Source organism: Hippichthys cyanospilos, chromosome 1 (assembly GCF_059441005.1).
Source record: "Hippichthys cyanospilos isolate Australia breed blue-spotted pipefish chromosome 1, RoL_Hcya_1.0, whole genome shotgun sequence".
Lineage (NCBI taxonomy): Eukaryota > Metazoa > Chordata > Actinopteri > Syngnathiformes > Syngnathidae > Hippichthys > Hippichthys cyanospilos.
This window is the reverse complement of record NC_142369.1, coordinates 33,775,640-33,802,675: the sequence shown is the minus strand read 5'-3', so window position 1 is coordinate 33,802,675 and position 27,036 is coordinate 33,775,640. Positions and strand designations below refer to the sequence as shown.

Below are 27,036 nucleotides of genomic sequence, written 5' to 3'. Positions count from 1 at the left end.
TTACTTTACAGTTTTACGGACCTCTGACAGAAACTATAACTACACTGTGGCCCACGATAAAAATGTGTTTGACACCGCTGGACCTATTTATTTTGATTTTTTGTTTTTCATTATATAAATTGTGTTGGAGGTCAGTTTTTAGCGTGTTCACCCTTCATGGTAGACCACAGTTCTTTAATTACATGCATACAGTATTTGTAGTCAAAGCCGATATAAAATGCGTGACGTGTAATAGTTTTGTAAAACAGTTTGTGCCAGTCCATTTGCCTGTTCTATATGTGCTTTGTATTTGTGTCTATTCATTTTCCACACAGTCTGAGTTGGAGTTCATGCTTTGGGCCAGAGCTTATTGTTTCACATAAGCACACACATAAACACCTCCCCCATTCTGTGCTGTCTTTTATGTCTGGACACATCTCATCAACACATGCAGCTCCAAGGAGAGTTTGTTATCCAGTTCAGATTGTCATCACAAAATGTAGGTATGGAAGCATAAATAAATCCCTGTTGCCAAGTAGCAGTAAAAACTGCATCCGTTCAACACCGAGCTCTCGAATCAGTATGCTTTTCCCCTCCAGCCTCTCTCCCCGTGGGTGGAGTTCCATCCACCGACGCACGGCTGGTGGAGCTGGTTCCTAAGACAACCCATGAAACATGCATCCCACCGGCGAGACCGCTTTCACAGCAGCAGCGGGTAACCCAATCTACCACTTGAATCCTATGTGAGAGAGAGAGAAAGAGGGAGAGCGACAAAGAGAGGAAGACTGAACTATCTAGCCACACTTCCTGTTGAACAGCAAATATAAGAGGATATATGCACAAAGGCACCACATAAACTTGTCCTTCTTTTTACAAGAGAGAATCATTAAGGTAAGTGAATTATTTCTTCTCATGTTTACCCTTAAGCTTTCTTACTAGTTTCTTACTTACATGATCTCAACACAGCATTATAAAAGTGTCTTTTTTCCCATGCATTACATCATATACTATGTTGTATATAATGGGTACAGTGGTTTGCAACATTGATGCCAAATGTGTCTCAAAGATGATGGCTTACAAGAAGAAAGTGCAATGTTTGAAATCCTGCATTTACAACTTTAAAAGTACACACGTGTGGGTTTTTCGTGTGAGGTCTTAACTTCGACACCGTAAAAACAGTTTTAATGAGCTGCGCCCAACAATTATGCACATATTGTAGCAGCTGAAGAAGGTGCGTTCCACAGCAAACAATGACTTGATAAACTTTCTACATAAGCGAAGTGTTGAGCTCTGAAGGTAACGGAATCAAAAGGAAAACTTGCTGTAAATATAAGATAACATACCTCAATAAATCTGCCATAAATTTGGCCATTCATTGTTATTAATTCACAGTGTTGGGAGTAATGCATTACAAGAGTAATCTAATTACTGCAATGCACTGCTTTTTGCTGTATAGTGGTAGTGTAATGTATTACACACCAAAAAATAGTAATATTATCCTCGTTACAAATGAGAGTTACGTATGTATTACAATGCATTTTTAGCCTGAGTGGTGTTGGCCCCCGCCCCCAATTCACCCCAAAACGCTGTGAGATTGGGGCAAAATGTTTACTTGCTTGCTTTTAGTATCTACTACAGCAGAAATTAATGTGGCAGCAGCAGATGACAGGATGAATATAGACAATACGTACACAAGATGGACATACACTCATTACTTTTCAGTTCGTCAAAGATAAAGATAAAAAACATATATAATAGTTGTGCACTATGTGTGCAACACTTAAAGAGCCGACCACTTCGCGGGACATGAAATTTGAGAAAATCATCTAGAGCGGTGCCATACTGAACTGAGCGTTAAGAAAACACGTGAAGGATTGCCCTCTCTTGCTGAGAGTTTCCACTTACACCTTAAGAGGTTAGGAGATTAGTTAGGAGTGTGTTGTACGTAAAAGATATTTTGCCGCTTCCTACAGTGGATTCAGCAGCATTTTGAAACCTTTTCAACAAGATCCCTGTTGCAACTAGCAATAATCACAAGTTAAGCTAAAGCTAATTTTCACTGTTCAATTGCTATTAATAACAGTCTATAAATAGTTCTGGTCAATGATGATGTAGGCTAGCTGCTAACGCTAGCCCCATCGAAACCATCTATTTTTGAAATATCTGTCTCGAACCCAGCAGACTTAACTTGAATTTGAATACAGTATTAACAATGAAATTGTGAAATGCACTGTTTTGCTTATGCCTACAGCATAAACTATTGATCACAATGCAATGACGCGATGTAATAAAGGGATCAAAATACAAACAAAAAACAAAGATGTATCTTGTCATTAAAGGTTTACGATTCAATATAGATTATTTGATTTATACTGGTTTTAGGATTAAGGCAATCTTTCACTGGATATGCAACGAGCTACATTTAGAATGGTAAATCCATATTTCCAGTTACGGTGATGGGAGTAATACAAAAGTAATGCATAACATTTCAAATACTGTGCAATAATAATTTAATGTACCTAATTACTTTGAAATAACAGGAACAAGTTATACGTTACAGTTTTGAAGTAACTTGCCAATCACTGTTAATTCAAAAGAAAATCAGGGTTTTATTTTTCCGCTCATATTTTTTATTTCATATCATATTTGTATCAAAGCAAATCATTGGATTACCCTCATGCCAGTGAAATCCTGTCCTAAAGTCAGTGTTGCTTGCTTCCCAACATGTTTTGTGGAGTCCTGTGATGTGCTTTGCTCATTTGCTGTTGCGTGTATGTGGTTCCTCCTCAGTTTCTGCAGACTTCTGGATTCGTTCCAGCTGCCACAAGATGCATATGAATAGCTTACTAAATCAATTGAGTAAGTATTATTAGATTCAAACAGTTTTACAAGGTTAGTTAGTCAGTCAGTTACATGGGAAAGTCCTTTTCATATTACTTGTTGCATTACTAAAACCTAAAATATGTCAAAGAATTAATAATAATAATGTTATTATTATTATTGATCTATTTCATTATCCCAACGTGCCACAGCACCCCAACATGCCTCAAGTTGCAAGGGCCATATTTCATTATCATTTTCATAGGAGCATCAGCCACCCCACCCACCCCTATTGATTTGAGCAATATAAGTACAGTGGTACCTCTACTTACATAATTAACTCACTCCTTAAGATATTTCATAACGCAAATCTTTCATAAGTGTCATGGGGGTGCGCAGCGGGTGTGAAGGCCGGCGTGGTTGCGGAGGAGGAGGACCCAAAAGCAGGGGGGGCGTCGAGACAGGTGCTTGATGTAATCCATATTTATTAACACAACGAGCAGGAACAAAAGCGGGAAAAACGGCACCGCAAAAACTAAGCGCGCATGCAGGCTGGAAAAACAGAAAACAAAACACTAACGGACGGGCGGCAGAAAAACACGGAGCTGAGGGACGATGGGCGAGACGGGACTACAAGGCGACAGAGACCATATGACAATGACATGACATGACGATGATCCGACAAGGGCCGTAACAGAAACTAGGTTTAAATACATTCACAAACTAATCCGACTAACGCACGGCAGCTGGGCAGGGAACAATAGGCTAAGGGAGTGGATTGGAGGACACACGAGGGGCAGGTAACATGGACAGGCGGACTAAATCAAAACTAACTCAGGGAGACACGAGAGGAGCAGGAGCACATATGAAAACAGAAAGGAACAGAACCCCTCAAAATAAACCCACAACCCAAAATCCAACAAACCATGACACATAAGTATAGATGTAAATAACTTAATTTGTTGCAAGCTCCCAAATACGATCCCAAACTCTTTAAATGTTGGTGATGAGTGCAGAGAGAGCGACACCTTTTAGAACATTTAATTTGTATGTTTTTATTTGACATATCCAGTGATCTATGAATCATTTACCAGTCCACAGACACAATTTTATTTTTTGGGATTGTTTTGAGCGTGTAAATTTACTTACACTTAGTGTGGGGTCATACAAAGGGATTCCTGTGTGATGTCATTGCTGAAGCCGTAGCTAATGTCAATTTTATATTTGTCAGTTTTACGGTGTAAAGTATGGATGAAAAGAGTAAAGAGGAAAAGTGGATGATCACAGTAGTCATCGGTGAAAAAAAAAAAAGTGTCTCGTTTGTTGGCAGGCCGCCACATTAAATTATAAAAATGCATCACAAACTGTAGCAAATACTGTACACGTCACGCATTGTGATAACGTTACATTACAGTGATGACATTACAGTCTTGTTGGAGAGAGCGCTGGTGTCTCGTGACTCATATGCCAATAATGCCGTTGTTCGTATCATGAATTTTCTCTCGTTACTAGAGACGATATTTTTCTGCTGGGCGTTTCATAAGCTGAATTTTTCGTAACTAGAGGCGTTTGTAAGTAGTGGTACCTCTGTATTGGGCTGGGCGATTGTATGGTTGAGACTTATGATATTACAAGACATCAGCTACAGCCTGTAATAACGACCCAGCAACTACCAGATGAAAGAAGGAATTGATTGTGTCATCTTCTGATGATGCATATTTGCATATAGCAATGATACTAACACCGTACGTAGGATCAGTTGGCAGAGGCAAATGGGGGGCGGGGTCCAAGCCACATCTGGAATCTGTTCATACCTGGTGCGTAAAATTCATGGATGTGACAACACAACTGTCACGGCTTGTCGTGGCGGCGTACGAAGGTAGAGGAAAGGGGACCCAAAAATGCAGGAGGACGTAGAGGGTGTGCTCAAAAACTGAATAGTTTAATAGGCGTATAAAGCAGGAAAGGCAATCGACAAAAAAATGGACAAAGTAGTAAAGGAACGAGAAACAAAACTTAACTCAACTCAAGGGTACTGCGGATGACTGGGGAGAACGAGACGAGGAGGACCATGAGGGGGTTACGCAGGGGCACGGGAACACGGAGATCGACGGTAGGGAGGTACGGTGTGCGGAACGGCAACAACAAACAATGACCCCACAACTGCCTTGACTCGGACACGGAATTTAAGTCGACGCAGAAAAAAATTAATCCAACGCGAAACACCTGGACAGAGGACGAGAGGCGGGGGAAGCAGATTAAACTAATGAAACGCAGAGAGGAAGGACTGACGTGAGGGAATCTAAACAAGAACTAAGGACCTGAACCAAAACTACACGACCCAACCAAAACATGACAACAACATGGAAACATAAAAATCAATCATTCATTCACTCATCAACCCCAGCATGAAAATTAAATGGAGAACAATTCATAAAAAACAGAGCATTTTTATCTATCGATTTATATACAGAATGGGTCATTCCAGAATTAGTGGACGTTTTATGTCCTACCCATCCAATTTTAAATAATGCAAATAAAAAATACTGAAATTTCTGAGTAAATTTACTTATTCCAAGACCAAAAAAAAAAAAAAAAAACGAGAAATGAGTGCTTGGAAATAGTTTAAAAAATATTAAATAAGACTGGAGTAAGCCCTAAAATTACTTTTTTTTCCTGTCCCACACCCTGTAATGTCCTACAGTACATGAATCTCAAGTGAAACTGTTCAATTGGAATTTAAATTTCATTTTGTTGTATTACTTGTTTCATTGCTATCTCTTGCAACTGTGGGAACATTTGTTTTAGTAAACAGAATGTTTCAAATAAGAATAATTACACATGGAATGTGTGCCCCATAACATGCATGCAACCCTCTTACCATAACCTTTTTAGCATGGTACAAGAAGAAGAAATCAGTAAATCACATGAAATGCTGGACTTGACATCATCAAACACTTTTCCAAAAGAATGGCTAGAGCAAAGGTATGTCCTCTCTACTTCTCTCCTAATTTTCACATTCCTATAAAATAGTGAGCCTGACTTAAATGGTTCACTTTACTTCATGCAACCCTGATACACATATAATCAGAATAAAGCAATGGTTTTTAAATCATTTTCTTCTTACTTTCATAAATACGATTATTCTTCTGAACAGCAATATCAGCTAGTTTCTGATTTGAGTAACAGGGTTGCATCTCCCTCAGGCTTAAGAAACTTACATTTGTAATTCAATTTAAAATTTGACAAGATCTGAGATATAATTTAGTTATTCCACATATTCCAAAAATGCTTCTGATTTTTACACACAAAGTGAATGTTTCTGCAATTATTAGTATGGTACTTCTTCTATTTTTGGGGTGTTTTTAGGGAAAATGTCACAGAAGGTATGAATAAAAGTTATTCAAAGAACACTGGTGTCTTAGGCTTTTAGTTTGTGTCACTGCGATCTATAATCAAGAATAATGTAGCTAGTTATTCTACTTAATTTATGCAACCCTGTTACCCTAATTGTAACCCTGTTACCATATTGTACTTGAAAACAATATTTAATTACTTTCTTAGCTTTTGGGGATTAGACCCTTTTCCTTTAAAGTTTGTGTAAACATGTGCAAGTTGTGTTTGGCAATTTCAGTATTTATTGTACACTATTTACTCAAAGTATAACAGGCTATTTTTGAAAATTTGGGTGAGACAGCTTTTGAAATGTGTTAAAACAATTGGTTATTTATCCAGAATTGTGCTGTATTTGGGTAATGGAAATGGAATTATCTTTCAGAAATCAAATTTTTTCTCGTTGCTCAGTGTTGGTTTCAGTGTTGCACCAAGTATTGTGAACACCAAATAAATCTAATCAAGACTATGATCATTTATTATCTATTATTGATGATTTTATAGCAAAAAATCAGAAAAGTGAAGGTTTATTTTTCAAGAATTATGGATTCTAATTCTGGAGTGAGCCACATGTTTAAATAAGAGTGATTAACTGTGACTATAGTAGTTGTTTGTGTGTGCAGGCACACTAATATGCATACCTGTGCAAAGTTTGATTGAGGTTAAAAATGAATGTTGATTTTGTGAAAACGTGTTTCCAAGGTTTCCATGGCCCCCAAAGATAATAGTCTAGCACCGCCACTTAATGGGGTCACAAATTTTTGGACATATTCAATATTCCTAAGCTGATCCATATTTAGTAGTTTAATAGTTTGCCGTGTTACATTATATTGCTCTACGTTTGTTGAATTAAAATGTTTTAAATACACAAAAAGTCTTGCATGCTACAAAAATTACTCCATACTTATTTTTGTTGTCAGTTACCTTTAAAACTTGACATTTTAGAGCAAGGGTGTCAAACATATGACCCGTGGCCCAGATCTGGCCATTTTTTCAATAAATGAAAGATTTGAAAGGTTTTATGGTTGATAGCAATGCTAATGATTTATGATTAATAGTAATGTTGTACTATTTTGAACAGTATTAAAAACAAAACCGTATTAAAAAAAAGAATAAATATATTTTAAGATGTTGTTTTAAAGTTATATTAAATATATATCATTTATTTATTGATCCAGCTCACTTGGGAATAGATTTTCCTCTATGCGGCTCGCAAGCTAAAATGAGTTTGACACCCCTGATTTTAAAGCAAGTCTCAAGTCAGTTCCAGAGTGGTTGCGGTATTTGTCCATTTTACTTTGTCACTTCACTTTCAAGAAATGAGCCATACCAAACTGTAAATGATGAGTTGGAGTGCATGTTCAAACAAAGTTGGTGCTTTTGAAGGTTTGAGTAAAACGAAGCCTGTTTTCCCAATTGCAAGACATATTGTATTGGCAAATACTGAAATGTAATTAGGCCTCCTTGTTCTCATACCGTACATTGTCTGATTAAAAAAAGTGGTATTGGTGCATCGCAAAGTTTATTGAGCTCTGGTTGCTAATGGGATCTTAATCCTTCATCTTCAAACATCCATACGATTGGCCTTGACGTGTGAGTTAAATTATGTCAAGCTGAGAGAAAAACATGTCAGTGTAAAGCGAGACCCAGTGATAATGAGGGCAGTGAGTGGTCAGTGGTGTGGAAAGACACTGAAGAAGAAATGTGAACTGTATCACATGATGTAGGATAAGGAGATTTTACAGGGATGTTTTCACTTCATAACGGAAAATATAGAGGAATTGAGGTTTTCGCTCGGATTTCTTTGTATTAAAAACGAGGGGTCTGAATCTCTGACTCTTGTGATTTGATTCCATTTTTTGGGTCTCCAATTCAATTCAAGATCAATTTTACATTCAAAACTATTAAATTCAATTCAATTGAAAATGTTCTGCTTCAATTCACAAATTTGCACAGATGTGTGCTTTGCAAGACAAAACAACAAAATAAGACCGAGTGTCGTCTTTTTTAACGTTTATTAAGTTTTGTTGTGAAAGGAACATGCCTTTTTCCATTTGCCCCCCTATCAGGCTCAACAGGTGGCACAAGATGCCCAGTACTAAAAAATAACACGTTGTGCCATATTAAGCGGGAAGTGTCCAGTGCAAAGACGCTTTGATCGCATCCTAACAAACCCGCTTTGGTCGATCGCTGCAGGTCCTCATGACAGCATTCAGTTCGTCTCTCACCATCTAGCCCCTTCTCCAAACCAGGAGAAGGGGGCAGGAAGGAGACGAAGGATCCCTAAATGACAGAGTATCATGCACCAACCTTTCAATTTTAGTCATAATGAGCATGCAGTGATTGCATTCGCTATCTAATGTTAGGATGTGCTTCCTCACTGCAATACACTGACAAAACAGAACATTTGAGGGAGAGAAGGAGGAAACCCTTGTGTGTAATGTAACGGGCAAGCTACCACAGAGCTATTAATGCCGTACTTGGTTGTTCATCGTTTGCATGACTAGGTCAATATTACATTAGTCAGGATTGGATTCAAAGTCATCGATCCTTGCTTGACCATGGATTTTCACATACTGTAGTTATGGCTTCAGGCACAGCATGAAAATGTCAATTTGAGATACATTCCCCCAGGTTAAGTGGTGTACAGTATTGTGTTTTTCACTACATCAGCTTTAAGGGTGTAGAACCTGTGGCCTCTGCTATATTTTGAAATCTTTTACTGTCTGTCACCCAATAAATTATGTAGAACTCTAGAAAGAAAATGTAACATATTTATGTACATTTTCAGTGGAAAAAAAATGAAAAGAGAAATGGTGAATTTAGAGGTAAACAACAATCATTCAACAATCAACATCAGGGATGGCCAACTAAAATGATGTAGGGGACCCTAATTTTCATCAGTAATAGTAGGGCGAACAATACATATTTGCTAATAAGACATATCTGTATATATCTGTATATATATATATATATATATATATATATATATATATATATATATATATATATATATATATATATATATATATATATATATATATATATATATATATATATATATATATATATACACACACACACACACACACACACACACATCGTATTTTTTGCACTATAAGGCGCACCTAGAAGCCATTTTTTCTTTTTAAAAAAAAAGCCGGTGGTGCGCCTTATAATCAGGTGATATATGGATCAATATTGAGATTCATAGATGGGGAATGAAGTGATAAAGTAAGCTTTACCTGTTTCTTTTGTGTGTTTACAGTTGAACAAGGTTGCTCATATTGACATTGAGTTATTATGCTACTGAGAGTTTAGAGTTATTATTTCAGTTATTATTGTTTTTACTTTCAGTATTACTATATTGTGATTGAAAAAGTTTTAAAATATGTCATCAATTGAATGTGAGCCTTATAACCCGGTGCGCCTTATATATGAAAAAAGTTTTAAAATGTGTCATTAATTGAGGGTGTCCATAGTGTGAAAAAGGTTGGGGACCGCAGCTTAAAGGGACAGCGTCTAAGATTTAGACAACTTTTCATTAGAAAGGAAACAATTAAATGATTTTAAATTTAAAAACCTTGCAAATGAATGTATTCTTAATGACCAACAGTATGTTTTACAGATAATCATAGGTCTAGTTATCATCAACTTATATTACATGGGGGGTGGCGCTTCTTCAGAGGAGGCCATGTTTGTTATAGCTATGGACAATGGTCATTGCAGCACCTGCAGCACCTCCTGCTGTCCGTAATGAAAAATGGTCTAACACACTATCCCTATAAGTGTGACTGGGTGCATGAATGGTTGTCCGCCCCTGTGCGCCCTGCTGACAACCAGCTCACGGCTATAGAAAAAAAAACGGCTATAGAAAATGGTTGGTTGGTTGGTGGGTGGGTTGGTAGGTAAGTAGATAGGTAACACAACTCAACACAACTCTGCTTATGACCAAAAGAACATAAAACACTGTGAAGCAAGAACACAAAACACTCCAACACCAAAGACCCTCCCTCACTCCGAAATTCATGATCAGTGATCCTGCTTGTGTAGCTTAATTGGATATCTTTGTTTTGGCTGTGTGTGACCAGTGTGTCTGATGACAGATAGAAATTTTAGCCAGCTGTACATGAGCCCTGGCCATCCTTTACTTACAGTATGCCATTATGACAATACCTTCTGGCATTGTTGACTGCAGTTAAATAAATAACCATCCAGATAAAAGCAGGAGTACTGTGATTCAGAAGTACTTAATCAGCAATTAAAAAAAAGGGGAAAAAAAGAGCAATTAAAAGCACCAGGTGCCTTACTCAGCCCTGATTAACTATTCGGTCAAGCTGTAACCAACGATGTCTTTACCAGATATCTTTTACAGGCTCTGCTGTGATGCAGTTGCTCCTTTTCCCTACACAGCGCGACATACAGGGTACTACATACCATAACCCTTCTTGGTTGTGTCTTTAGATTCTTATTGTTTGTATCAGTGTGTTGTCAAGAATTTAAAGCAGTATCAAAAAGCATTAAGGCATATGTGTCCTCGAAGGCCGGCATCCTGGCATGTTTTCCGGTTCTCTTTCCGCAACATACCTCATTCAAATGATTAGCTCATTAGCAAGCTCTGCAGGAGCTTCAAAATGATCCCAATCATTTGAATCAGGTGCTAATGAGGGAAAAGGTTTGAAAACATCTAGGATACTGGCCCTCGAGGACTGGAGTTCGACACCTGTGCATTAAGGGATTCATCTTCTGTTTATCTATTTGTAAGCATATTTTTAGACCATGAAGGCAACATGCATGAATAAAAGGTAATAAAAAAAACAGAGGAGAAGAAGAAGAACGCTTAAGGTTTCCAGATCTGATCAGAAGTGTTTGCCCAAAAAGACATCAACAGTGCCTAGTACATAAATACTACCCAAGTCACATCCGTGTGCAACATTTTATAGATTTTCTGAGGGAGAAGTGCAGGGGTGAAATATATTGCTTGGGTGTGAACGGGCTTTCAGTCCAAGAAGCATTCCACATTGACAAGCCGGATGTCGGCATGTTGATGATCAGCTTTGATAGTTACTGTATGTTGGTCGTCCATAGCAGCTTAAATTCACTGTGAGCTGTGATCCTTTTCTGTGCTGTGCACACAAATGTCATTATACCAATCCCATAATTCACAAGCTGTTGGGCTGTCAGAAGAAAAAAAAACAAAACACAAGCAGCAGTTAGATGTATTTAATGAGTCAAGATTTTATTTTTATGTTGCCTGAAATGTAAGACGAGAAGACGAGTGGTAAACTTGCATTCACAATTTTCGGAAAGTTTTGCCATGATGTCACCAGTGTGTTATGTCCTTTTCCACAGTTTGTGGGTAAGATGGATTCTACGGATTGGTCATAAATATGTACCCAACAAGAGTGAGAAAAAACAAAAATAAATGGTTATAACAAGCGTAAAACCATCTGTCCTGAATAGTCTCTCAAAATTGAAATAAGAGTTTTCAATTTTCATTTTATTTGCAAAAAATCCTAGAAAGAAAGAAAAAAGACGCCTCGCAAGAGTTTAAGAAACTTATGATATCTAGAGGAACTGTAGCAATATCAATTATTAAAACTGTGACATAAACATATTCATATGAACTTATTGTTTATTCATTACAGATGGACTTTTGTGGTATCAACATCAATGGCACCACCATTATCCTGATCATTATTTTTTAGTGAAGTAGTTAAAAACTTAAGACTATGCAGCCTATGCCCTTTCAATGCTAATGGGATCATTGACTTTCATAAAAATAGTAACATGTCTAAAAACTCTTTGTAAAAGCAAAATTTGTTCAGGAATGATTTTCCCCTTGGTTTGTGGAACTTGAGGACGAAGAAAGGAAAGACAGTGTAAATAGAGCAGCTAAGGCTCGCTTGATAATGCTTCACTTGTAAGTATCGCTGACTAAATGTTGGAGCAGAGAGTGTGAGAATTGTTTGAGGGCCAAATGAACAAAGGCAGCATGAAAAGTGGGAATGTGTGGACACGGCTTGACGAGGAAACCCCTTGCCAATTGTGTTAACGTGTCAGTGTGTGCTTTCCACCAGCATCATTGCAAAGACCTTTTTTTGGAGGGGGGTTCAGAACGTCAGTGTTTTCATACCCTGAGAAAGAACACGATCCAAATGATCATCTCACATTGTAGTTGTCATTCAAGACAACATCATTAGGACCCCAAAAAGAAATAATACAAAAAAAATAAAGACAGCTGAATGTGTCATTTCTATGGAATATAGCATCCTTCCGGTGGGAAATGCCTTGAACACGTTACCAGGGAGGCGTCCAGGAGGCATCCTAACCAGCTGAATGAGCCACCTCAACTTGCTCCTCTCAATGCAGTGGATCAAGACTTAACCCCTCCCTGATGACTGAGCTTTTCACTCTATATCTGAAGGAAAGCACGGACACCCTGTGGAGGAAAAGCATTTCGGCCACTTGTATCCACTTTTTTTTCTCAACTGGTAAATCAAGAGCTTCACCTTTGGGCTCCGTTCCTTCTTTGACAATACAGACCAGTACAGACTTCGCATTATAGCAGACGCCGCACTGATATGCCCGTCAATCTCCTGCTCCATCCTGCCGTCACTTGTGAACAAGACCCCAAGTTGGTTAAACACCTCCACTTTGGGGCAGGATCTCTTCCCCATCCTAGAGAGGACACTCCACCCTTTTCCGACTAAGGAATATGCTCTCATCCCGGCCGCTTCACACTCAGCTGTGTGTTTCTGAGAGAGTTGGAGATCATGGTCTGATGAGGCCAACGGCAGCCTATCATCTGCAAAAGCAAAGATGCAATGCTGAGACCACTGAACTAGATCCCTTCAATGCTTCGGATGCGCCTAGAAATTCTGTCCATCAAGTTAATAAACAGAATCGATAACAAAGAGCAGCCTTGGTGGACTCCAACCCTCGCTGGAAAAAAAAATTGGCAATGTGGACCAAACTCTGACATCGGTGGTACAGGGACAAAACAACCCATATCAGAGGGTTTGGTCCAAAGCACCCCCCACAGAACTCCGCCAAGGACACAGTCGAAAGCCTTTGCCAAGTTCACAAAGCACATGTAGACTGGTTGGGCGGACTTCCATGCACCCTCGATGATAATCCCTTGGGTGGAGAGCTGGTCATCTGGTTCACAGCCGGAATGAAAACCACACAGTTCCCCCTGATACATGGAGTTTACTTCCTGACAGACCTTCCACTCCAGCACCCTGGAATAGACCTTATCAGGGAGCCTTAGGAATGCGGTCCTTCTCTAGTTGGAATACATTTTGCAGGGTACTCAGCTAGTTATTCCTTGCAGGCATGCACAATACGTTTGGGTCTGACCATCCTCCTCTACCATTGGAGCCAACAAACCACCAGATGGTGATCAGTTGACAGCTCCGCTCCACTCACCCGAGTGTCCAAAACATGCGGCCACAAGTCAGACGATATGATCACAGAGTCGGTCATTGAAGTGCAGCCAAAGGTGCCCTGGTACCAAGTGCTGATATGGACATTCTTATGTTTGAACATGGTGTTTGTAATGACAATGTCTGATGAGCACAGAAGTCCAACAACAGAACACAGCTCAGGTTCAGATCCGGGAGGCCATTACTCCCAATCACGCACCTCCAGGTTTCTCTGTCATTGTCCCCATAAGCATTGAAGTTCCATAGCAGAATGAGGGAGTCTCCAGAGGGAGCACTCTCTCTCACACCGTCCTAGGACTTCGAAAAGGGTGGGTAGGTACTCTGAGCTGTTGTGTGGTGCATAGGCACCATAGTCAGCAGTGGAATCAGTTGTGTGTTAGCAGCTTTTGTTAACCAAGGTTGTACGACATTATTTTCATTGAAAGAAGCAAGCAGACCAAACCAATGCCTGAATCCATCAATGTTCACAAACAGGGGCGTTAAGATGAGATTTATTCAGTGTTAAGAATTCATCAAGGGCTCCACTTTGCATTTTTTCCTTACCTGTGTTATCTTGTTTTGAAATATCTTATAACTTAACTATTAATATCTTAATAGCATTCAATCTGCGCTGCATTTCCTGTTTCCGTTCTCTCTTCGTCATTTAGCTTTTAACAATGTTTGTTTTAGCCAAGGTTTTTACCTTCTCTGTTTCAAGAAAAGAACTAGAGATTGACCCAATGTTTGAGTCCATCCTCGTTTACATGCAGGGGCATTAAGATGACATTTTTTTCGGGTTAAGAATTCTTGAAGCGTTTTAGTTTTTGTTCATATATGTCTTACTTTAAAAATGTGTTATTTGGAAGGCAGCGCTATATTTCTTTTCCCTGTTTTGACCTTCCCAAAACTGATTGGCTGTCTTGCGTCACGTTTCGTTTCCTGTTGTACCGAATTTATACTGTAGATGTCCCCCTATCACCCAATCACGCTAATTTCATTTGACTGCAATTCAAATGCGTCGCTTGTTACACCCTCCATGTAGTCGATCTTGAACCAAGCCTTTTTAATTTTACCAAACCACGGAGAGCTGCAACATAAGGAGAAAAGAGCCGCAGATGGTGACTCCCGGTATATAAAGTATAAGTTATGTGCAATATCTTTATATGGTCTACCAAAAAATCAATCAAATAAAGGGCGACAGAATAAGATGCTCTCAAAGTATTGACTTTGAGTTTGAACGGCAATTGAACTCTGCAGTATTCTGTCGGTGTTATGTTGAAGAAAAACAGTCCACACGTCAGAGACAGTAATTGTGCTGGAACCAAAAAATAAAGATCCTACCCCAATCTTTCAAATGTGTCTAGATGTACTTAAGGTTTTAGCTCAACCCTTTATCTCTGTGGTACATTTATAATATTGTATTTTAAGATGTGTATAGATGGAACATGTTGCTCATGCTTAGTAAACAGAAACAATCAAGTGAGTGGCACTGAAAAGAGCAAATTGTGCATTTCAATGAGTCAGAGCACGCTTAGATAAAGGAGAGGCTCATAAAAGGGGCCGCCGTCCCACACAATGAACTCCAGAGATAAGGGAAATCATGTTGGACTATTCAGCATGAAACAAAAACAGTGAATAATGTAGGCAAAAATAGAGGCAGGGCTAATAGAAAACTGTCGGTCATTGAACACAAACCATCCTCAATGTCATTTTACTTCAGGGTTAAATGAAATTGATGAATGTTCATGTAAATGTGGGAAACAAAGAGAGAGTGGTTAGCACTTCCACCTCACAGTTAAGAGTATTGAGATAAATTCCAGGTCGCTCCGGCTTCACTGCGTGGTGTTTGCATGTTCTCCCCGTGCCAGCATGGACACTCTGGCTTCCTCCCGCATTCCAAAAGCATGCATAGTAGGTTTAATGGACACTCTAAATTGTCCTTAGGTGTGATTGGCTGCAAGAATGTTTGTTCGACCCTGTGTGCCCTGCAATTGGCTGGCAACCAGTTCAGCAACCCGCGCTATTGAAAATGGATGGATTTACTGTATGTTTGGCACAAACACAACTATGCTTGTGACCAAAAACACTCTGGCTGTATGTGTGTCTGATGTCAGCAATAAATTTAATATATTTGTCAAGACAACATGTGCACAGCCATAGTTATCAGCAGGCGGTGGAGACGTGATACACTTGTTGACAGTGGGACTGCCTGTCATTCATCTCCTATTCAATATGTGTCATTTTCTTGGTCGGAGAAAGATCAATCTGAGTCAGTCTCACAATTTTCCACAGTCTACACTGATGGATTGATGGACTTTTAGCCATTGTTCACAGGAAAATTGTGAGACTGACTCACTCAGATTCATCTGACTATGACCAAGAAAATGATGCATATTAAATGGGATATGAACAGCAGCCGGATCTGTTGTCAATGAGGCTGTGGCATGTTTCTGCTCCTTGCTGGCAAGTATGTCTTTGCGCACATTGTCTCGACAATTAGCTCTATTTGTAAAAATGTGTGGACTGATCATTTGGATAGAATTGTGCACCGATGTAGAATGTAGCGAAATTGTGAAATAGGAATTTCTGGACTTAATGCCAGTACATGCTTTTTGTAAAACAATCCATACACATTTCAAATAAAGGGCAGAGTTTGAACTAAATCACAGATTAACATGTGGTTGAGTTCATTATAGAAGGTGCCTTTAGAACACGACTTTTTGGTAATCCTCCTATGTCCATGAGGCAAAAAAAAAAAAGTCCTGGATGTCAAACTTTGCCATCAAATTAATTCCTAAATTTGAATGCAAGCATTTAAGAATGAACACATGGTGCCATTTTGAATTGCTGCCTGTTTTGACAATCTATTGATTTTTAGCCTCCTTGTGTTTTTTTAAAACTCTTTGTTATATGTTTCTTGATCAATGGCCCAAATTGGGTCAAAATTGAAATCTGCAAAAGTGGGATAATTTGCATATACGTCTGTCCGCCTTGTCTCTCTGTCTGTCTTTCTGTCTGGTACTCAAAAATGGTTTCGGACCAGTTAATTTTGGTATTGGAACCCTGTTTGCCCCGCATTTGGTTGGCAACCAGTTCAGCAATCCGCGCTATTGAAAATGGATGGATTTATGTTTGGCACAAACACAACTCTGCTTATGACCAGCAACACCAGTGCTTACAAAGAATGTGCTTATAAGAAGCAATGGAAAGGTTAGAGACAAAGCTAGTAAGGCTAGATTGAAATGACATAGATGTGCACAGGATGAACACTAGATAGCTTGGATAAAAAGATGCTGGAAATCGAGTTGCCAAATCAGAAGTGGAAATATGTTTTTCCCTTAAATATTGTGCGCATATTTACCCAGAAAATAATTTTTGACATTTTACTTTCACCGTTTTTTTTTTAAAGCGTAATGCCTTGTCTCTTTCAGCGAGCATCTCCAGCATGTGTGATGTGGATGTATCAGAGCCCACCAGTCCCACCTTGTATGGCGAGTCTTCAGACAAGTATTATCATGTGGACCGTTGGCAGAAACTCCGCACCGCCGTGCGTAAACTGGAGTTCTGGGAAAACTTCACCACTGAGCTAATTGGAAGTGGCTTCTTCTCCAAGGTCTATAAGGTCTGCATTCAATTGCCCTTCCCCGCTTTTTGCAATGTAACAGCCTACATTTGAGTTGCCATTAAAGCAAGCTTTGTTCCAGCCATTAATTAGGACATTTTTACCATTCCATAACTGGCCTACGCACTTTAGACACTGTGGGGAGACAATAGTAGAGACATTATGTAATGCTTGTTGAGACCAAGAAAAGGGTTTGAATTCTTCATGAAAACAACCAGATACCACAAACATTGTAACACATATACGTACTGTAAATGCCTGCTTGTCTGAAGAGCTTGCTTCAAATGCAGCCGTTATCAAATGTCTCTATCATTATCAGTACTGATGAAATGCATGACCCTAATCATTCGTCAGGTGGTACACACCACGAGCCGCAAGGTGATGGTTGTGAAGATATACAAAAATGACGTGGACCAAGACAGTATTGTACGGGAAATCAGCCTTCTTCAGAAACTCTCTCATCCCAACATTGTCAGGTAACAGACAACAACTTTTCCACTTCAATTTTAGCTTGTCGCCAACAATACAATACCGTGCTTTAACATGTGTACACATCAAATGCACATTATATAATACACAGATGTCAAATAGAAGGCCTGGGGGCCAGTTCTGCCCCGCCACTTCATTTAACATGGCCCGAGGATTACTGATTCGTCTGCACGTTTCTGGCTAAAGGAACAAAGATGCAAGTTGTCCTCAACTTTGAAAAATCTGGTTTGCTGTAAAGCACAGGTGTCAAACTCAAGGCCTGGGGGCCAGATCTGGCCCAGCACTTCATTTTACGTGGCCCATGAAATGCTGATTTGTCTTAAAGTTTCTGGCTAATGTAACAAACTAGCAAGTTGTCTTCAACTTGTAAAAATGTTGGTTTGCTAGAAATTACGGGTGTCAAACTCAAGGCCGGGGGGCCAAATCCGGCCCGCCGCACAATGCTAATTATGAATTCAAGGTTCTAACGAAAACAATAAATTAGTCAGTTGTCTTCAACTTTAAAAAGTTGTTTTAGGGCAAACAACAAGCATATTTTTTCCCAATCATTGCTTCTACTGGCCGCTGATTTTAAAACTACATGTGTGACAAACTTTAAAATTTACTTGACTTCACAGCCATTCCAGCCCTTTGACAGTAACTATAACTACAATGTGACCCATGGTAAAAATGAGTTTGACACCCCTGAATAGGTTTCAGTATACTGCTTTGTTAGAAACCTAGCAACCTTATACACTACTTACTACCTGGGTCATCAAAAATACTTACTGGCCAATTGTTATTCATAACAATCTTGTAAAGAGAACCAAAACAAGTACTGTATCAAAGCTTCCTTCTTCACTATGCTAATTGCAGAAGCTGCTGCTTAGGGTGTGTATATGGTATTTTTAAAAGAAATATGTATTTTTATAGAGTATTTATTTTTAAAATAACAGCTTGTTTCATCTTATAGATCAGGGTTGTCAAGCGGATTTTATCTCAGGGGCCACAAGGAGGAAAATCTTGTGGTCTGATCCCAATTCCCAGTGAACAATGGCTGGTGGTCAACTTTAAATATATTGTTGGAAAATAAATATGAATAAATAAATAAAAATAAAGTAAAATTACTTACTTTTTCGTCCCCTATAATTCCCAGTAGAATGCAGTATTTGTTTTTGCTTAAATTGCATGAAATGCATAGAAATGTTACCGTTTTCATGTGCTCATTTAAAAAAAAAAAATGTATTGTATAGAACAGTGTTTCTCAACCTTTTTTCAGTGAAGGGTTAGTACTAAGCATTTTGGTGTTTAAAAAAAAAAAAAACTTTATTAAACTTTCGAAACTTTCAAACTTCATTTGCATTGGTCCACAAATCAACACAGTGTCCTCTTTTGGATCATAGAAGAGAACTGTTCTCAGAAAGAAAAAAACTTAATTATTAGTAAATATTTGTCCACAAAACATAATTAACATATAGGGCTGGACCCATTCTCAAAAAGAAATAATTATAGCATCCTTTATTGGGTTACTGTAGAGATCAGTTCACAAAAAAAAAAAATCACCATCCTAATTATTAATAAATATTTGTCCACAAAAAAATATTCAACAAAAAATGTTAGGCCTGTTCTCAAAAACACATAATTATAATTAAATATTTGTCCAATAAAAAACATATTCAACTTAAAGTGTCCTCTTTTGGGATCATAGTAAAGATCTGTTCACAAAAATTAATCATTAACTAACAGGTAACGTGACAAGTTGAGTCGAACCATTCTAGTATGGGGGAAAACCTGGGTTTTTAAAATAATTAAATTGAATAATCTACTGAACATAAAATTTGTTTTTTTTTTGAAGTTATATTTCTCTGAAACATTTAAATAATTCAATAATTACTTTTAAATTTTTCGCATGTTTGTTTGTTTTATTTAACACCTAGCTCCCCTTGGAGTTCCCTCAAGTATCCTTCGGGGTACCCGTACCCCCATTTGAGAACCACTTGAATAGAACATAAAACAGGATGAACTTGAAATTCATTAATTCATTCATTATTTCATTAAAAAAAAACAAATAAATTACTACCTACACACTCATACATACTTGATACAGTTCATACATACATACATACATACATACTTGATACAGTTCATACATACATACATACATACATACATACATACATACGCACGCACGCACGCACGCACGCACGCACACGCATACGAGGGCTGGATATTGGGTCTTAAAAGTTGATAGCGTTGATTGCCATACATTAAAGGCATATTGCGATACAGAAATACTTGTTCAGATGGCACTCATGTGGCAGGAATACACAGGTCGCCTCTTGCCACAAGTTCGAGCACAGCATACTGGTGACGGTGCTCTTTAGCTGAAAATGAAACAGATCTGTGACGTCACTCACGTTGGTGAACTCTACTGTAATTTATCAAATACAGCTAAACCTCGAGATAAAGTCGCCTCTCTACATTTTTCACCTTCATATCACAAAAATGAGTTTGCATATAAAAGACTAAAAAGCAAACAAAAATAACAAAACCTTGAAAGCCAACAGGTTCAAAGCATCAAAGGATCATAGCAACATGCCTACTGGGTGAGAGACATGGTCCTAGTGTCCGCCACAGGCTGCTCAGACAACAAAATGGGCAATGAGGGACAGGGTTGGCAATAGCTATCACTTTTATCACATTTAAAAACAACTCAGCAATTTTATCTACCGCTCTCTTTAAACTTTGCTGTGTACGTTCCTCTCCTGCCGCACATGCACCGCCTCCACACACTCTCACGCTCACTCGCTCGACCAAATCATCTCTCAATTTCCAGCCCCACCATACACACACTATTGTAAAATTTAATGTCGTGTATTGTGGCATCACAAAGGGACGTGTAGTGGAGGGCCGCTACTTCCCCTTCTATGAACAAATGCCACACCCCAAAATGGCCGAGATGCCGAAGACTCCATTGCCCAGCATGCCTCACTGCCTCAACAGGTGCAGCTTATTAAGTAATGGGATAAAAGCCGGCCTGGCTGATTGGAGGGGGAGAGACAGTGCTGCTGAGGACGAGACATGCGGAGCAAGAGAGTGCCACTGAAGCCAAAGCCGGAGAGTTGCGAGAACAGGTTTTATTTGGACTTTGACCGTTTTTGAACTGCTTTAAGTTATACTTTGTGTGCCAGTTTTGGAATCCCGTGAACAGACTTTATTTCAAGTTTTTGCATTTTCGATCATATATTTTCCTGCTTTCGTTTGTACTTTGTAAAGAGAGTAGTTTTGAACTCTAAGAACCAACCGGATTTTGATCACTGTCTTTTGACCACCTGTTTTGATATAGTTTCTTTGAACTTTGAGTGACAAAATAAACATTTTATTGAGAACATCTGACCTCTGTGACCCCATCTGCCCTGTCACACCTCACCCAAGCCCCACAATAAATATATATATATATATATATATATATATATATATATATATTTTTTTTTTTTTTTAACTCTTTTTGAGCAGAGCCATTGATTCACATCTTTTCAGTTCTATTTGATAGTTGTTCCATAAATTGACACCTCGAACAGATACACATTTGCTTGCTTGTGGCTAGCAAAATAAAAAAAAACACAAGCCACACTGGACAATAACCTGCTGGGCTCAAAACATGAGGAAAAAGTGGCGGCTTATAGTCCGAAAAATATGATACATACATACATACATGCATGCATACATACAACCAGAAAACGACTGACATGCATGTTGCCTTTTGTTCTAGATACCTGGGAATATGTGTTAAAGAAGACAAACTCTATCCAATTTTAGAGGTGAGTCAAACTTTGTCTTCTTGGCGGGCCAGTGGGTGGGGCTTGATAGCAAGTGCCTGGTAGACAGTGACCTGAGTGGTAAACTGGCTGGCACCTTCGCAGTTTGATCCTCAACTGCAGGAAGTAGCTCTGATCAAGGAAGGAACCTGAATTGGTGTGAGAGGTTAGATCTACTATATTGAGACTGCCCTCGTTGCATGGCTTGGTCTCCAGAACCAATCCTCACGGAATATGCATCATAAACCCGCGACACCAGGAGTAGGGAACTCCGGTTCCTGTCAGAGAAATCTCAGAAAAGAAGACTAGGACAAGCCTAGCTGCTTAAACAGCAAAAAGAGTAACTCAGACCAGCCAAGATTGACTTTTCTACGCCGGCGTAGGGAAAAAAGGCTTGAGCAAATGTAACTCGTGGGTCTTCCAACGCCAGTTTTCCACTTGCCCAGCCGTTCCCCCCGGCTTTTATTGAATAGAAGCATAGCAGATTACAAGACACAACAAAAGAGCCAGCCGGGCGCCACCGGCAGCTGGGCCAAGGTCCCGGCTCACACTTTCGTGCGTCAACAGTTCTATCTAAGGACAGGGTCAAGATGAACTAGGATTGCATAAATGGGTAACAATGAACTAAGAACATAATGATAACAACCTAATATATGATTCCCTTCACAGTTCCTCCAGAGCTACAGTATATCCTGCCTATTTTCAATGTCTCCCTCGCCTCACACCTGGTTCAAATAATCAGCTCATCAGCAAGCCCTGTGAAAGCCTGCTAATGATCCTGATCATTTGCATCAGGTGTGTTGAAAGTGAGACACATAAAAAACTGGAGGGCTCAGGCATTCGCTTGAACAAGTAGAAGGCTTCTGTACAGTGTGTAATGACTGATTGTGTACGGGCTCATATTTTTATGTTAGACAGCTGCAAAAGCCAATCGAGTCATAAGATCGCCATAGAGAGGCCTTACGTCGAACATGACATAACTAGACGCTCACTGCAGGAAGGCGGTGCTATATTGGTTCACCATGTTTCACAGTGGAATTGGTTAAAGTTATTTAAAAAAAAAAAAAAAGGAAAATACATGTTGCTCAACCAGCTAACGTTAGTGCATATTGACGCCAGACTCGCGGACGCTTTTGTTTTGTTTTTTTTAACCCACAATGGGTGAAGAAGAGCAAAATGAAAATTGGACCAATGCCACTTTCAGCATTGGCATCCATGTGAATACAAAATGATTTATTATTGGAAATGAAACGCGAAGACAAACTCTACAATCAGGTCATGGAAGTCTTTCTGAGGACAAAAAGAAGAATGGCTTTTGTACCTAAATATCTTGGGGACAGACATTTTGGGTGAGTTAATATGGTTTTGTCTTAATGTCATTCATATTCAATTGTCATGTTTGGTTGGCTTGTTGTTGTGGGGTTTTGTTCATATTTCTGTTCCAATCGCATCTCCTTTATTGTCTGCATTCTCGTTGGTTTGATTTGGTCCACCTGTCTGGGGATACTTTGTCCATCCAGTTTTGCTCCCGTTCCGTCCTGCCTCATTTGCTTGTTAAAACTTTCTTTTTGAAGCCACATATTTCTCAGTTTTCCTGCATTTTTTTGGTCCCTTTCCTTCCTCTTCCAAACTCAACTCACCATACCCACACGTGACACTTATATATATTCGTAATTTAGCGTACAATCTTGTTAAGGCTTGCCTGCTCTTGGTGGACTTCATAAAACTTCGTGGACATATAATTTGAAATAATTTTGACATATTCTAAGTTTTGGCACGTATAATGCTAAGTTGTAATTGCTGATACGGGTTTATTGATGTTTAAATACTCTGAAAAACAGCCTGTGTACGTGCGTACGTGTGTGCATGATGGGTCCGATCACTGAAGGCCTAAGTGAAATGCACGGGCAGCCACTGGTTTTATATATATATATATATATATATATATATATATATATATATATACATACACACACACACGTTATATTCATAGCAATTATGTAATAATTGCAACTGTTTTTCTGACTTGTATTAGTACGTGAATGGAGGCTGCCTTGAGGAGCTCCTGGCAAGGAAAGATGTTCATCTGGGTTGGAAAGAAAAGGTGGACCTTGCATGTGATATTAGCAGAGGAATGATCTACCTGCACTACAAGAATATTTACCACAGAGATCTCAACTCAAAAGTAAGACAATTGTATTTAGACTTCTCTACTTGTTTATTAAAAGTGGCACAAAAAACATCATTTTTAGTGGAATTACGTGTCTGGGTGTGTGTAACAGTGTTTGTGTTCCCACTGTTTTATTGATAAGCGACGTGAGCTGTGGCTCTCAAAAGCTCTTTCAGAGCCTCTTAATGCTTCCTTTTCTTGTCAGAACAGTAACCTGGAGTTAATTTATTCAAATGAAGGCCTCGTGTCTTGTGTTCAGCAGAGCGAGTTTTTGGTTAAGACTCGCTCTGACAACTAACAGCTCGTTTCGTCTCGATGGCAATGGCACAGACAAGCAGAAGCACTTGCTTTTGGCTTCATTCAATCAATAAGCAAAGGAGAACACCATTTTGCTTTTGTAAGACCTTTTGGTATGACCTGAACTTATTCTCGGATAGATAAATTGGACATTCAAATGTTTTAAAATTCAGTATTATCTTTTTTTTTTTTATGTGATTCCTGCCCAAAAAGCTTTTGTCCTTAATCTTGTATGTTTGTTAGCCAAATTCCATACACATGCCAGCAACTTTGCCATGCAGAAAAGCAAGTTTTGTTGTCTTCAAATCATACTTGAAAGCCTACCTGGACACGTGAAAGCATTGCACGAACTCGAAAGCTGTGAAAACAAGGATTCCTTGTGAAAACTTTTTAATTTATTTGTTGATTGAGCGTGCCTTATTTTTTTTTCTTTATGTACCTCGAGTATGCCGTGTTATTCCCGTTGCTTGTTTGTTGTTTGCTTGATGTCGACATTTGTGTGACTGAGTTGTTAGAATGTGGCACGTAAATAAAAAAAAGAGAGCATGTTAGTGAAGTTTATAGAGGGGTTTAAAAAAAAGTTCGTTAAATACTACTGTCTGTCTCTTTAATCAGAATCGATTGTTTTGACAAATAGAACATTTTGCAAAGAACATTTGAGTTGAACTTCCCTTTAACTCACAGTAAGCAGTTTCCTGTGCAAATTGGTCTTTGTTCCCCATTTGATGTGACCGAAGTTGCTTTGTACCACGCAGGTAGTCTTTGTTGTCTGTTGAACCAGTCCGCGCATGGTGCAGGTAAATTATTTAATGGACAGGAGAAACGTGCTGACATCAGAGACATTTGTGACAGATGACCGAACACCAGAAGCTATTTGGAAAGCAAAAAAAAAAAAATAAATAAATAAATAAAATAAAATAAAAAAAAATAATAATTCCGCAAGTGAGTAATTGAAAGGTTAGGACGAACAAGTTGCTGTTTGTTAAAAAACTGCCTCACTCTGCCCTCTGCTGGTCAAATCTCATATCGCTCTTTCTGTGTAGAATTGTCTGATCCGAATGACACCCCGAGGTCGGGAGGCCCTCGTGACAGACTTTGGTCTCGCGAGAGAGGTGGTGGAACCGCCCGTCAAAGACCCTGGCAGGAAGCTCTCATTGGTGGGCTCTGCTTTTTGGATGGCCCCCGAGATGCTTCGTGGGGAGCCGTATGACCGCAAGGTATGAGACAAAATGTGCCAGGACAAAATCAAATACAAAAGAGGTATGTGATGCTCTGCTTGGTAAAATAGCGTAGACACTTTATTCCAAGACAAAAAAACAATTTATTGGTAAAAATTAGATAAAAACTTCTGTTTTTTTTTTTTTTTTTTTTTTAATACGATGTGAAAACAATGTCTGAGTAGAAGCTTTCTCAACTGATCATCAACACACTATAATGCTCCATATAACAGATGTGTAATTTGTTTGCTACCTCTCTTAGGTGGATGTTTTCTCTTTCGGGATTGTGCTTTGTGAAATTTTGGCCAGGATCCCTGCAGACCCTGAGATACTGCCCAGAACACAGGTAGTCCTCATTTAAGTATTAGTCATAAGTATTTGTTTCGACGAAGGCACAAAAACTCACTAAAAGTTGTCTTGGTCAACAACTATTAATGTGTTTTCTTCATTTTTCGGGTGTTGTTACTGAATATAAGTTTTCCTCCTTCGGTTATCCACACGTTTCTTTTATAAGATATTAAAAATCCCCAAACTGCTGATTCATTTATCGCAATGCTATTAAATACAAGTTCGGTCTGGTGAATTTTCCTCAGTTAAATTACCCCTATGTTCCTTTAAAAATGCATTTTGGAATGAATACAGCATTTTTTTTAGAACATTTGTTTATGGATAGCTATTTTACTAATAAATATAAAAATATTTTTAGGACTACGGGTTGGATAAGAATGCATTCAAAGAGATGGTGACAGACTGTCCTCAGCGTCTCTTGGAACTGGCAGCTAGCTGCTGTATGGTGGGTATCTATTTACCACATTCAAACTACAACTCTGGCCTGCTTCATATAAACAATTTCAGTCAACAAATTTGCACTACCAATATTAGCAATGTCTGCAGCAGTACTTCAGTTCTTAGTTCAGTGAGATGAGGATTCTATATATTATAATATTTTTGTCATTTCTGTTTCTTTGTCCCTTAGATTGAGTCCTTCAGACGTCCGGCATTCACAGAGTTGTTAGATGAGTTAGGAGAATTTGCAGAGAGTCTGGAGCCACCGCCAAAATTGGATTTGGACTTAACCTGAGTTGCCGAGGAGATGGATCACTGGAGGCACTCGACAAACATCAATTCGATCGAGAGATAATCATATTTTATCCACCTGCGGCAGTAATGCTCAAATGAGGCAGTTCAAATCTATTGGATGTGTTTTCGAGAGGGAATATGACAACTTGTTGTGAATATTTTTGTATTAGACTGGCATTTATGGACTTAAAGGAATGTCTACATTACACAGCAAGTTCTGCTGTTTTTCCTTTGATACGTCTAATCGAGGGGTCCCCAAACTTTTTATCGCCACGGACCAATCAACACTTGAGATTTTTATTGAGGACCAGATGCTAACCATTAATGACAAACTAATGGGAGCCCTCAGCTTGCTTGAGTCTTGAACTTAACAAAAATTACATTGATCTAATCAATTGTGTACATTACATTGAATAAATCAATCATCTAACTGAATTCCAAATGCTATTCATTTCAATACAAAACGTTAGTAAGATGCAAATGAGTACATATCGATGCAAAACCTTAGCATATGTCAGTGCTTCTCAAATAGTGGGGTGGCCTCCGTGTGTGTGAAGCGCAATTGCAATAAAATGAGAAATTTCATCTTTTTTTTCTCTCTTAAAGGGAATATGCATAGTTTTTTGCTTGCGCCTGTAGGACCTTTATGGGCATTACAGTAAATGCAACAATACACACGCCTTCTCCTGCTGTCCATAGCTATAACAGACATGGCAACCTCCGGAGGAGTGCCACCACCTCCCAG

General features: G+C 38.8%; 1 protein-coding gene across 5 annotated transcripts; it reads left to right on the top strand.

The window, feature by feature from the left end:
- The first annotated feature begins 383 nt into the window (after nt 1–383).
- On the top strand, nt 384–26,726 carry LOC148430181 (dual specificity testis-specific protein kinase 2). 5 transcript variants are annotated; one of them, XM_088426753.1, is made up of 11 exons: nt 384–478; nt 579–870; nt 2,770–2,838; nt 17,051–17,241; nt 17,596–17,717; nt 21,482–21,530; nt 23,563–23,712; nt 25,038–25,211; nt 25,474–25,557; nt 25,918–26,004; nt 26,188–26,726. In XM_088426753.1, the coding sequence occupies exons 3-11, from the start codon at nt 2,808–2,810 to the stop codon at nt 26,290–26,292; spliced, it is 993 nt and encodes a 330-aa protein (XP_088282879.1). In that variant the 5' UTR covers nt 384–478; nt 579–870; nt 2,770–2,807; the 3' UTR covers nt 26,293–26,726. The 5 variants fall into 5 exon arrangements, with proteins under 5 accessions (XP_088282879.1, XP_088282871.1, XP_088282905.1 ...); XM_088426745.1 differs by having other exon boundaries at nt 398–482; XM_088426779.1 differs by lacking the exon at nt 2,770–2,838 and having other exon boundaries at nt 398–482.
- The last annotated feature ends 310 nt before the right edge of the window (nt 26,727–27,036 follow it).